This window comes from Vipera berus, assembly GCF_964194415.1.
Source record: "Vipera berus genome assembly, chromosome: 3".
In the NCBI taxonomy this organism is placed as follows: domain Eukaryota; kingdom Metazoa; phylum Chordata; class Lepidosauria; order Squamata; family Viperidae; genus Vipera; species Vipera berus.
In genome coordinates, this window is record NC_138204.1 from 69,988,384 (window position 1) to 70,000,765 (window position 12,382).

At 41.4% G+C, this 12,382-nt stretch overlaps 2 protein-coding genes across 3 annotated transcripts in view; both read left to right on the forward strand.

Moving 5' to 3' along the window:
• The window catches only part of CACHD1 (cache domain containing 1), a 154,217-nt gene extending 151,413 nt beyond the window's left edge, over positions 1 to 2,804 (forward strand). The window contains exon 27 of the mRNA XM_081324948.1: positions 1,178 to 2,804. Coding sequence (XP_081181074.1) covers positions 1,178 to 1,416 — 239 coding nt within the window. The 3' untranslated portion in view covers positions 1,417 to 2,804. The remainder of the gene's footprint in view (positions 1 to 1,177) is intronic.
• An 8,451-nt stretch (positions 2,805 to 11,255) lies between these two features.
• The window catches only part of RAVER2 (ribonucleoprotein, PTB binding 2), a 55,968-nt gene continuing 54,841 nt past the window's right edge, over positions 11,256 to 12,382 (forward strand). For both annotated transcript variants that reach the window (XM_081324945.1, XM_081324946.1), the window contains exon 1: positions 11,256 to 11,507. In XM_081324945.1, coding sequence (XP_081181071.1) covers positions 11,313 to 11,507 — 195 coding nt within the window. In that variant the 5' untranslated portion in view covers positions 11,256 to 11,312. The remainder of the gene's footprint in view (positions 11,508 to 12,382) is intronic.

Sequence of the window (12,382 nt, forward strand, 5' to 3'; positions counted from 1 at the left end):
AAACAGATGGAGTCCCAGGTAAGGTGCATAGGATGCCTTGTGGTGTACAGGGGACACCCTGGGAAACACTGCTCAGGAGCTGAAAATCCTCCATGCCAAAATGCAAGCGGGATTTTCAGCCCCTGAATGGCTGAAAGCTAGGGGCAAGAGGCATTTGTGCAAGGCCTGCACTAGGTTTCCCCCAAACACTTGAGGTATTCCACGTTCCTTTACTGCGTTGTCTCTGCTTGTATTTCAGTTCCTTCTTGTCTCGGGTTGGCTGAAAGAGCTGCCTATCAAAGGGGTTCAGCTCCCTAGAAAACTCCTCGGGTGGAGTGTATGAATGGAGCTCATATCTATAGGCAAATTCCGACTGGAGGAATTCAGTTCTCCTCCATGAAGGGGAGAGAACAGGTTTATAAATAGAACACCTAAAATGGTGAACCAATTCTCTTCACTGTGTGTTAGTCCACCAAATTGACATTGAGGAGTCTGAGGAGGTTGCTCAGATGTTACCTACATCATTGTTACAGTAAATGAAGCTATTGAAGATAGATAATTTGTATAATCATAAAGCAAATTATTTGAAGACTTTGTTTAGCTAATAAAATCACAAAATATTAAAAGGTGTAAACAATTATTTGGTACGTTTTATGTTGATTGTTTTCAACAAATATGAGGTTTATTCTGTGTGTGTGTATGTGTGTGTGTGTGTATATATATATATATATGACTTTTATTCTGCCTTTATCACTTGAAGCAACTCAAGGCAGTGAACAAGCCTAATACTCCTTTCTCCTCCTATTTTCCCCACAACAACAACCCTGTGAGGTGGGTTGGTCGAGAGAGAGTGACTGGCCCAAGGTCATCCAGCTGACTGTTGAAAACTTAATGAATTAATAGTCAAATTATTGCAGGCAGAGGAATTAAATAATAGTTATGTAACAGCATTCTTTCCATGTTGTGCTGACATATTTTTTTGTACAAAATCAGAAACTCAAAGAAACAATATGAAGGAAAGGAAATCAAACTCTTGTTTAAATAATCTAAGACTCCTGCAACAGTTGGCATTGTGGGGGTCTGATTTTTCCTTCCTGCAGTGTGCTAAATTATAAATGTAAATGATTGTTTCTAAGTATTATGAACATTATTGTTCAAAGTCAATCCATCTTGGCTTTCATGTGGCTTTATTTTTCAGGCTATAGTACTATGAGTCCTCAGGAAGACAGCGAAAACCCTCCCTGCAACAATGACCCATTATCAGCTGGTGTAGATGTGGGAAATCATGATGAAGATTTAGACCTGGAGACCCCACCTCAGACTGCTGCCCTTTTGAGTCACAAGTTCCACCACTATAGGTTGCACCATCCCACTCCCCACCACAGTCACCACTTACAAGCTGCAGTGACGGTACACACGGTAGATGCAGAATGCTAACGACTTTGAACTCGGGGGGAAAATTGCATCTAATGACACAGGCAGCAGGAGCCCAACTCGTGATCATCTTTCGTGACAGGCATGGTTTTGGTGACTATCACAGGATGCATTTCAGACGCAAATGTTCTCTTTCTAAAACATAAAGCTGGCCCTGGAGTGGAGAAGTTAAGGTGATAAATGAACCTGCCATAACACTCAAGTCAAATGGAATAGTAGGAATGTTCGATCTCCAAGCACAAGAAAGAAGAAAGGTTTACACAAAGGTTTTTAAGCTGAGTATTTTGAACTCGGTTAATCTGAGCCAAGAAAAGAGTTAGCGCAGTTGAAGGCGAAGATTTTGCTTTCCTTAAAGGGAAGTACAGAAATTGCAGCCAGAGAGAAAGAAGGTGCTGGATCTAAAAATAGCCATTGCCACAAGGTTTTCATTTGTGTGGGCTCCTTTTTAAAAAAAAGTTCATTGCTCTTACAAGTTATTGTATAGGATCTAGGACAATGCATCTGGAGATTTTTAAATAAAGGATTATTTTTGTACTATTTATTGAACTCAAAACACTCCTGAACTCTGAGAGAAAGGAAAGGGAGGGAATAAAGGCATCACAGACTTTCCGTGAATACAGCCTAAAGTTTTATTTGTGTTGGTGACGCTGTGGTTCTTAAGAGACTTGATATTCAACCCCCTTCTGCACCATGCTATAAAGGGAAAATGAAGAAATTGTGTGCTGATTTGTTTACATAATTAAGGGTTTGTTTCCATGGTCATTTGTACACTATAAACATGGCTTGTTGTGGTTATATTATATATATCACCCTTCTCCACAATTTATATATATGACTAAAATTGTGTAGAAATGTGATACGAAGTCTAAGCCTCCTGGCTAAAGCCTTGAAGAATCCTATTCTTCTCTTATTCGCCATCTTACTTCCAACTTGGGGGCAGAATTCCATTTAATATAGTAACGCAGTATTCAGTGCCATTCATGATTGATAAACTGAAAATGCTAATTGTTTCCATTTCACACAATGGAAAATTTTCAGAACAATGATAAAAGGTCTCTCCCATTTATCTGGAGTTTAACACTGTTTTAGTTCTTCATTGGAGATTCATAACATCTGACTTGATGACACATGGACCATATAATTTTAAGCTAGTTTTAAGTCGACGTGTTTTGTTTTAAAGTGACTAAAATATTATGGGCACATATTTGCACTGTGCATATGATAAACATTCATCTATATGTAGTTTTTAAAAAGGTATCTGAATATTGCTTTAATAGGGTACTTAATAGTTATGTAAATGGTTTTTAACAGTATGGTAAAGTATGTGTGTGCTATCATGATGCCCTTTATACTATGTATAAAATCACAATTTCTAGTGGAATAAAATTATGTAAAGTATGGATTTATGAATTACTTTTGACAGGTCCAAATGTAATTTGGCATAAAAATGTTTTATATTAACTTGCAACTCAGTTATACAAGTTCTTCAGCATTAGATATTCTCTTCCAGATGCCATCTTCATTTCTAAATATTCAAGCTCACAGATACTTTGAAAATAGCGGTGGGGAGCTACATGTGAATTCCATGGTCTTCTGATATAAAAGGAGACATAATCTGTACTCAGTGTGGGAATCTTGGTGTGAATAGGATATGGCCTTAATGGAATTGATTAGAAAGCTTCTCTTCCCACGTGGTTGTGATGTTTGTCATTTGATTGTTAGTCCTTAGAATTAAACAAAACACTCTTAAGAGTTCAAACACAGCATGAACACGTTTTTATAATAACTGCAGTTGCTGTTTTATAATACTTTAAACAATTGGTAATGTTCAATTTCAGTTCCTGCAGAAACTAATCAAATACTGGGAAAATGTTAAAATTCCCTAGGTTTAATAATTTCTGGAAGTAACTACAATAGAAAATGAACTGCATCTGCATACAGTACATGAAAATTGGATAATTCAAATTTCAAAGATTTTAATTTGTAATTGTCATTTTGAAAATTGATAAATGAAAACAGCTACGTTAATAACATTTACTGACCTTGAATATGTTTTTTTTAAAATAATATATCCTACCTAGAAGTATAACCTGGAACATATACTGTTAAATGAAATAGTCATAAAGCTTTAGCATTCTAAACATACTGTGTTAGTTTTCACTTGGATTTTAAATGCATCTTACCAGAACGATAGAAGTCTTAATAGTCTGCCCCCCCATGGTCTTTCTTGAGCGCTAATTTTTCGTAGTGGTTAAAGGCCCTGGACTGGATATTGGGAGACTCTCTTGCCTTAAACCAACTGGGTGTCTTTCGGCTAGTTTCTGCCAGCCCTTAAAAAAATGGCAAACCAGGGGTTTTTTTTGGGGGGGGAACTGCATTGCAGTTGTTCAGGCATTGACCAGAACCAAGATATGGAGGCCATCCAAGGTTGGTATTTTGTGAGCTGTCATTTCCATGTGCATGCCTAACTAGAAGCAATCCCAATGAAAAAAAGATCTAAGTTGCTCTCCTAATATTCACCCACATATCTCAGTCTATTATCTAAGGCAGGGGTCAGCAACCTGAAACAGTGAAAGAGCCACTCGGAACTGGTTCCCTCACAAAAGGAAAAACTGGGAGCTGCAAACAATGGGTGCGCATGTGCACGCATGCGCAGAACAAGAGGCTTGAGGAAATAGGAGATTGGTTGGGGGGACATTCATGCAGGATCTTAGAAATTTAACTCTCATTGCACTCGAAGTTGTTTCAAAATAACTCCCTCCAAAAGCAAGAATATGCATAAATAAGTACATTTTTCAAAGTTAGTTAAGAGAAATAGTGCTATTTAAACAGAGGAAGCACTTAACTCACCATTTTTAAAATTTACTTAGATGCTCTTCCACTTTTTTTAAAAAAATCCCATTTATATCCCGCCCTTCTCTGAAGACTCAGGGCGGCTTACAATCTAAGAAGCACAAATCAATGTGCTTAGCAATAGCCTGCATTCTATGTATATGCCTGCTTATTAGGGCTTTCGGGGGTCCCCAAGCGGCATTTTTACAAAGTCAGCTTATTGCCCCCAACAATCTAGGTCCTCAGTAATACTTAATGAATTTTGTGTTTCTCAATTCAGTGATATACAATACTATACTATTTTTTCACACCTCTCCTCCGTACGCTGCACTGGCTTCCGGTTGCCTTCCGTGTGAAATTCAAGGTGCTAACAATGACATACAAAGCCCTACATGGCATGGGTCCGGACTACCTACGGGAGCACCTTCTGCCAATGTCAGCACCCCACCGTCCTGTGCGCTCCCACAGGGAGGGCCTCCTCAGGGTGCCACCGCTCAAGGAATGTCGGCTGGTGGCCCCCAGGGGGAGGGCATTCTCAGTGGGTGCGCCAGCCCTCTGGAACTGCTTGCCAACCGAAATCCGGATGGCCCCCGACCTCCGCACCTTCCGGCGCGACTTAAAAACCTTCCTGTTCCAGCAGTCCGGCCTGGCCTGATAGCTTTAATTGGGGTCCCAGTTGGTTTTTACTATTGTTTTTATTGTTCTATCTGTATTTTACCTACCTTACTCTGTACACCGCCCCGAGTCCCTCGGGAGAAGGGCGGTTTATAAAAACAAATAAATAAATAATGGGTTTTATATTAGAAGCTCCAGCATGTCATATTTAAATATGTAAAGCAACAGAGTCTTAACCTCTGTCTGAAGTTGTACTATACTTAAAACCTCTCCATGAAAATCTAGGTCTCTTCTGGCTATTTACCTCACAGAGTCTCATATATTGGATGTGTTTCTGGTTTTTAAAGTGACAGAAATAGTAAACTCTTGAATTTTCCAAAGAAACTCTGATACAATATTGTTCCAGCTACCATTTTATTTATTTATTTATTTATTTTTATTTTTATTACATTTATATCCCGCCCTTCTCCGAAGACTCAGGGCGGCTTACAAGCTTAGCAGTAGCCTTCATTCTATGTATATGCCTGCTTGTTAGGGCTTTCGCCCCCCCCCAAGCGGCATTATTACAAAGTCAGCTTATTGCCCCCAACAATCTGGGTCCTCATTTTACCTACCTTGGAAGGATGGAAGGCTGAGTCAACCTTGAGCCTGGTGGGATGCGAACCTGCACTAATTGCAGGCAGCTGGTGTTACTTAAGGAGGCATTAGCCCACTGCTCTACCAAGGCTCTATTTTCATTTTATGCTATTCCCAAATCTTGCAACAGTTCTAGGATTTTGTGTGAAATGTTAATAGTTGCAGCTATCAACCCCAACTAAGCTACAGTATTGAATGCTGATGCTGGACATGCCAAGATCAGGAATGGAAAGTATTTCCTATTTCTCTATTATGATGAAGAGCCAGATCTTTTCAATTGTCATTGACAAAACGCCTTTAATTGACGATCTTCCACAGCTGGAAGGAGCAGACATTATTTGAGTTCAGTTTTTGATGTTTTAAGTGGCCAGGATGACTTATTCTAAAATTCTTGTGAGATAACGAGAGAATTCAATACTAGGCATTTACTGTACAATAACACCTAAAGTAAAATAGTACCATTCATGCCATAGACTAAGCTACAACATAGATCTTGAATGATAAGGTATAAAAAAGTCAAAATAGTTTTAATACAGGACTCCGTATGTTTACAGGCCCAGCTATAATTTCAAATCTCATAAAAATTGCTAATCTCCAAAACAGGTTTAATCAATTTTTAAAACAACTCATTTTAATTGGGGGGGAAGGGTCCCAAATGCCACTTTTGATTCCTATCAGCCCTTTATGATGTAGCAAGAATAGCAAGCCATGGCTTCTTGTAACAGGCGACCTAAGGTGATTTTATACAGTTAAAGAAAAAGTGTATGTATAGGTGTATTTTAGTTTAGCTTATAAGCTATTCCATTTCAAAAGCTTCAAGCAGCTTAGAACAATACTGTAAAAGTCAAATATAAACAATTACAAAGATGTTAACAATAATTGTCAGTAATTGTTAACAACTGAAATGGAAAAAATAATATACACAACAAGGTCCTGATACATCATAGTTGAGGCAAGCATCCCAAAATACCTGTCTGAAGAGCTATGTTCTCTAGGCTCTCTGCAAATATAATTGGGAACTGGTAGTCCAAATATCTGGAGGTAGCTATTCTATAAGCAGGATTACACTGGAAAAGCTTGGGTATGGGATCACTGTAGTTGGTGTTCTCAACTTTGAGACACTGAAAGTCTTCCCTGCTAGATCACACTGGTTGGGCACATTAGGTTCAGAGGAAGTTATGGAGATCCTAGCCAGTAATAAAAATTACATCCTTAAGCTGTCAGTCAATGTAACTGCCATTGAAATGATATAACATGAGCGAATCTAGTTTCTTCCACAACTATTTGGACCTCTGCTAAACCACCAAGGGTTTCTGAATAGACTTCAACTGCAGTCTAATATAGAGGAAATTATAGTAAACTATCTGTTATATGAATAGCCACAACTGGCACATAAGATGTAATTTTATGGAGGCATTCCTGGCCACAGCCTCCATCTACTGTTCAAGCAGAAATTATTTGAGTCCAAAGGATTTTATATTATTATTAAAAAAAATACAAATGAGGGATATGCATTATGTGGAATATACATTCTGTTTCAAAGCAGAAAGTAATGAAAGTTATGATGAACCATTTTGGATCAGACCTTGGCAGAAACAAAACCTGGAGCATTCTGAATATTTGAGGTTTTAGCTGAAACAAAATCCATAAGAATTTGTGTTGTTCTATGGCGACAATAAGGCAAAGCTGTTGTCATCCAAAAAAACCCTTCAGACATGGCTTTGTTCTACTCTTACCACCTCCTCATATTGCTTCTACCCCAAAATCAGTTGCTTGAGCCATGTGGCTATAGAACAGGGGTGTCAAACTGGCAGCCCACCAGCTGGATGCATCATGCACGAACATGTCCACCCTGGCTCTCAAAGGCAAAAAATGTCACGATACGTCACATGATGTGATCAAGTTTGACACCTGTGCTATATTGGATGGATGGATAGACAGATTAATGCAAATGAACATTTCAATCTATACCAGTATGTTTCCAATGAATGGAAGCATTTGAAATAGATACATTAGTTCGGGTTAGGCATGGACTATCCAACACAAGCAGTTCTGTGGGTCAGACATTCCGATACAGAATTTTTGGGTCACCTGTAATGGTTATTAGTTCATGTTGGTCTTATTTTTCCATCATGCTAATCCATATGATTGGCCTATCTAAGTTCTTATTGATATGAATAATTTAATTTTGCATTACTGTGTGTTGAAGCCCAACTTAATAATAATGTCGCTGTTCGTGGCACAGTGGTTAAGGTATTAGACTTCCTCAGCCATGGAAGTTCTCTGGCTTTCTCAGCCCAAGACAGCTGTTAAAATGAATTTTCCCCCATCTTGCCACGTTCATTAAGTGAATCACTGCAGTTGTTAAAGTTAGTAACACAGTTGTTAAGTGAATCTGGCTTCCCCATTGATTTTGCTTGTCAGAAAGTCACAAAAGGTGATGAAATGACCCGAGGCATCGCAACCATCTTAAATTACATGCCATTTGCCAAGCATTCAAATTTTGATCACCGTGGGGATGCTGCAAGAGTTGTAAATGTGAAAAATGGTCATAAGTCACTTTGTTCAGTACCATTGTAACTTTGGTCAGTAAAGGAATAGGTGTAAGTCAAGGACTACCTATAGACATGCTGGTCTAAACTGAAGGAATACCAATAAAAATCTATAACAATATGGGCCATGTACAATTTGCAGCTGTGGTAAATAACCAATTAGGCAAGGAGCCTGTTTGTTTAGGAATGTTACAGATTCTCCTTTGTTTGATTTCAGAAGGGATCAATGCAATCAAGATTATAGCAATTCCTGCAGAGAGGATTCAACAATCTTTGGCTGATGTAGCCACACTCAGTGTCTGATTAATGACTCCCCCAAAATACCAGTGCCAACTTCTCCCCCAAAATACCAGTGCCAATCCCAAATATTAATGTTAGTTACCAACAAGTATCTTGGTGCATGAAAAGGGATCCAATTTTATTTAACGCTATTTGAACTACAAAGCCATGTGCTTTTGCATTGAAGTGCAGTACAAATGGCTAAGTCATGATTTGTTTTCATCATAATTTGTTAAATAAGTGTCTGGGTTCACACAACTTACTAAATCTAAAGCCAGTCAGCCAATTGTGCCTTACAACTCATCTCCATTGATGAGTTGAAATACTCAACTCGGAGTAGGCAGAAACTATACACTGCTGATTTCCTATCTCATCTAATCTCCTCCAAACTAGAGGTGACAAAACATGGCAGATTTTAAACACTTTGAGGTTGCCATGGCTGTTGTTAAAACAAGGGAGAAAAATATTATTTTACCACCTGTTAGGTTAAGGATAATTTAATTCTTTCACTCCTGGCCTGGGAATGTGATTGAAGGCAGGGTCATAGGGACACAAAAGAAGAAAGGTGCCAAGGCATACAGGCTGTCCTCAACTTACAACTTTTATTCATTTAATAACCAAAATTATGGCACTGAAAAAAGTAACAACTGATCCTCACACTTAAAACTGTTGCAGAATCCCCAGAAACAGATGATTAATATTTGGGCACTTGGCAACTGGCATGTATTTACAACTATTGCAGTGTCCTGGGCTTATGTGATTGCCATTTGTGACCTTCCCAGCCATCTTCTGGCAAGCAGTCAATGGAGGAAGCTGGATTCCCTTAATGACCTTAATGACCCTTGATTCACTTCACAACGGCAGCAATTTGCTTAACTGTGGCAAAAAAGGAAGTAAAATTGGGATGGTTTTCCCAGCAGTCATGTTACAATATGACTGTGGGAGTTGGGCCATAAGGAAGGCTAAGTGTCGAAGAATTGATGGTTTCGAATTGTGGTGTTGGAGAAGACTCTTGAGAGTCCCTTATCTGCAAGGAGGTCAAATCAGTCAATCCTAAAGGAAAGCAATCCTGACTGTCCTTTGGAAGGCCAGATACTGAAGCTGAAGCTCAAATATTTTGGCCACCAAATGAGAAGAGGGGACTTGTTAGAAAAGACTCTGATGATGGGAAAGACTGAAGACAAAAGGAGAAGTGGATGGCCGAGGATGAGATGGTTAGATAGTATCATTGATGAAAGTGAGTTTGGGCAAACTCCCAGAGACAGTGGAGGATGAGGGGGCTGGCATGCTATGGTCCATGAGGTCACAAACAGTTGGACATGACTTAGGGACCGAACAACAAACTTTCACTTAACAACCGTCTTGCTTAACAACATCTAATCCCATTTGTGGTTGAATGTCAAGGGCTACCTATACAGGTAGTCCTCGACTTACGACCACAATTGAGCCCAACATTTCTTTTGCTAAGTGAAACATTTGCTAAGTGAATTGTGCTCCATTTTACAACCTTTCTTGCCACAGTTGTTAAGTGAATTATTGCAGTTCTTAAGTGAATCTGGCTTCCCTATTGACTTTGCTTGTCAGAAGATTACAAAAGGGGATCACATGACCCCCTGGGACACTGCAACCGTCATAACTATGACTCAGTAGCTAAGTGTCTGAACTTTGACCACGTGACCATGGAGATGCTGCAACAGTTGTAAGTGTGAAAAATGGTCATAAGTCACTTTTTTCAGGGCTGTTGTAACTTTGAACAGTCACTAAATGAACTGTTGTAAGTCGAGGACTACCTGTAGTTGATCTCCTGGCTAGAGGCAAGTGACAAAGTCTCTTGGGCCACCTGTGCAAATGATTGTTTGCCAGCTGTTTATTTTATTTCTATCCTCTTCTAGGACAGCTGTTGAAATACAAGAGGATTTCCTGTTATGATGAATATGAGGGTGGTGTTCAAGGTCAATTAATTCAGCCTGTCACCTGATACTACCCAGAGGTTCTAACCTGCGTTTGTTGCTACAGTAAAACCTAACAATGCAGGCAGAGGGATCTCTACAGAGTTAATATAAAACGCTACGTTACTTTACCAAGAGGGTGGAGGAACGCATTTATTATCCCCAAGCTTTTGCGGAGTTTGCTAAAATGTGCATGTCTGCAAATCTGTTTCCATTCTTCAGAAACCTTAAAATTATTTTTCCCCCTCCCACAAATTAAATAACAAAAAAGCGAGGGAAGGTCAACGTCTGTAACTGTGAAGAAGTTTTAAAAACAGCTGTTCCCTGTTTTTAACGCTTTCTCCTTCTGAAGCGTTAAAAACTCCAAATGCTTTCCCAAGTCTCGCAGTGCATTGGGGAGGGGGGGGGGAAACACGACTTAGGAATATATATATATAATACCCTATATAATATGCTAGCTGTGGTGAAAGATCAATCCACTTTCACTTCAAGGGACTAGCTTCCCACGTGGCGCCCCGCGCCATTCCGAGGGCAACGTTTTCCCTTTATCGTGCCATCTCGAGTGTCACCTCCCTTCCTTGCCCTGACCCGCAGCTCTTAAGGAGCGAAAGGTGTCAAGCTATTGCTCCGCCGGCGGATGCAACCCTTTCTTTCTAACGCATCCAAAGCGGCTGGATAATTCAAGAGCTGGCTAAGAGGGGTTTCTAAAGGGGCGCGGAAGGCGCTTCGTTCCTTTCGTAGGCGACCCCGAGCCAAAAACCGCGACGCGCGGAATCCTTCGCCTTGCAGGCATCCTTCCCGGTCAAGAGAGGCGAGCAAGAGCGCGGCCAGGAACTTCAAAAGCCCGGGCAAGCGAAGGCGCGCGAGCCCGCCTGGCGCTTTTTCTTTCGTGTCCCAAGCGGCCTCAGGCTGACCACCGCCGGCTGCTGAGCTTTCCTTGCCCCTCCCGCTCCGACCCAGCCCGCCCTGGCTCCCCTCCCGCCCACCGGCTTCCCCTGGCGGAGGGAGAGCGTGCGTTCGCCTCTGGGCCGGCAAGATGGCGGCATCCGCCGGGTCCGACCCCGACTCCGACTCGCTCGGGGTTCCGGGGGAGCCCGCCGTAGGGGCGGGTGGGGAGCCCCCCGCTCTGTCCCGGGAGGAGATCGCCCGCAGGCTGCAGAGCACAAGGCGGGAGTTGAGCAACAGGCGCAAGATTCTGCTGAGGAACCTGCCCGCCGAAAGCAGCAGCCAGGTGGGTGGCGAAGAAGCAGAAGGCGCGGCAGGGCAGAGCAAGGCGCGGGGCCCCGGAGCGGGAAGGAGAAAGAGGCGAGAGCCGGAGGGGTGGTGGGGACCGCGACGGGGACCTCATGAGCCGAGCGGAAACAGCTCGGCGCCTTCCGAAGGTTTTGCGCTAGCATTCCCTCAAGTTCCCTCTATATGCAAATTGATGTTTGGGGCGTTATGACTGATAGTCCAAAGATCCGGACCGTCCCAGTGTGGGAAAAGTAACCTTGGGGATTTTCCCTACTACGAGTCGGGAAGGGAGAGTTTGCTGTGGGGAGAGGATGACTCGCCCCGGGGTTAGCGAAACCAGTTCTTCGATCTCTGTTAAAACCAGTGGGGCAAGTGCCCCTCATAGAAGAAGAGACATCGGTGCCCAGGTTCTTAGTAGGGAGAGGAAGAAGTCTTTGTTCCAAAAGTGCTTTTTTTCTTTCTTTTTTTCTTTTCAAGAGGCAACTGGGCTTTCTTGTTTTTTTGTTTTTTTTAATGAAGACGTTCTCGTGCAAGAAGCTCCTTCAAGCTCTGACTGGATGGTGGGGAAGCGAAGAAGAAGCCGAAGGAGCTTCTTGGATGAGAAGCAAAACGTCTTCAAAGAAAAACAAGAAAGTCCAGTTGCCTCAATGAAAAAAAAAGCACCTTTGGGACAAACGTTACCTGGATGACTGAGAATCTGGATAGACATTGAGGAAGTCTTTGGGTCTCTGGAAGGCAAAATAAGGGGAGATTTAGATAGCAGTGTGAACTGCTCACAAGAACTAGAAGAGAACAGTTAGGGAAAGAGCTAACCCTGGAAGTCACAAGTAGGGAAAAGTAATCTTGTAGCCAAGGTTGCACTTCACAATTTTT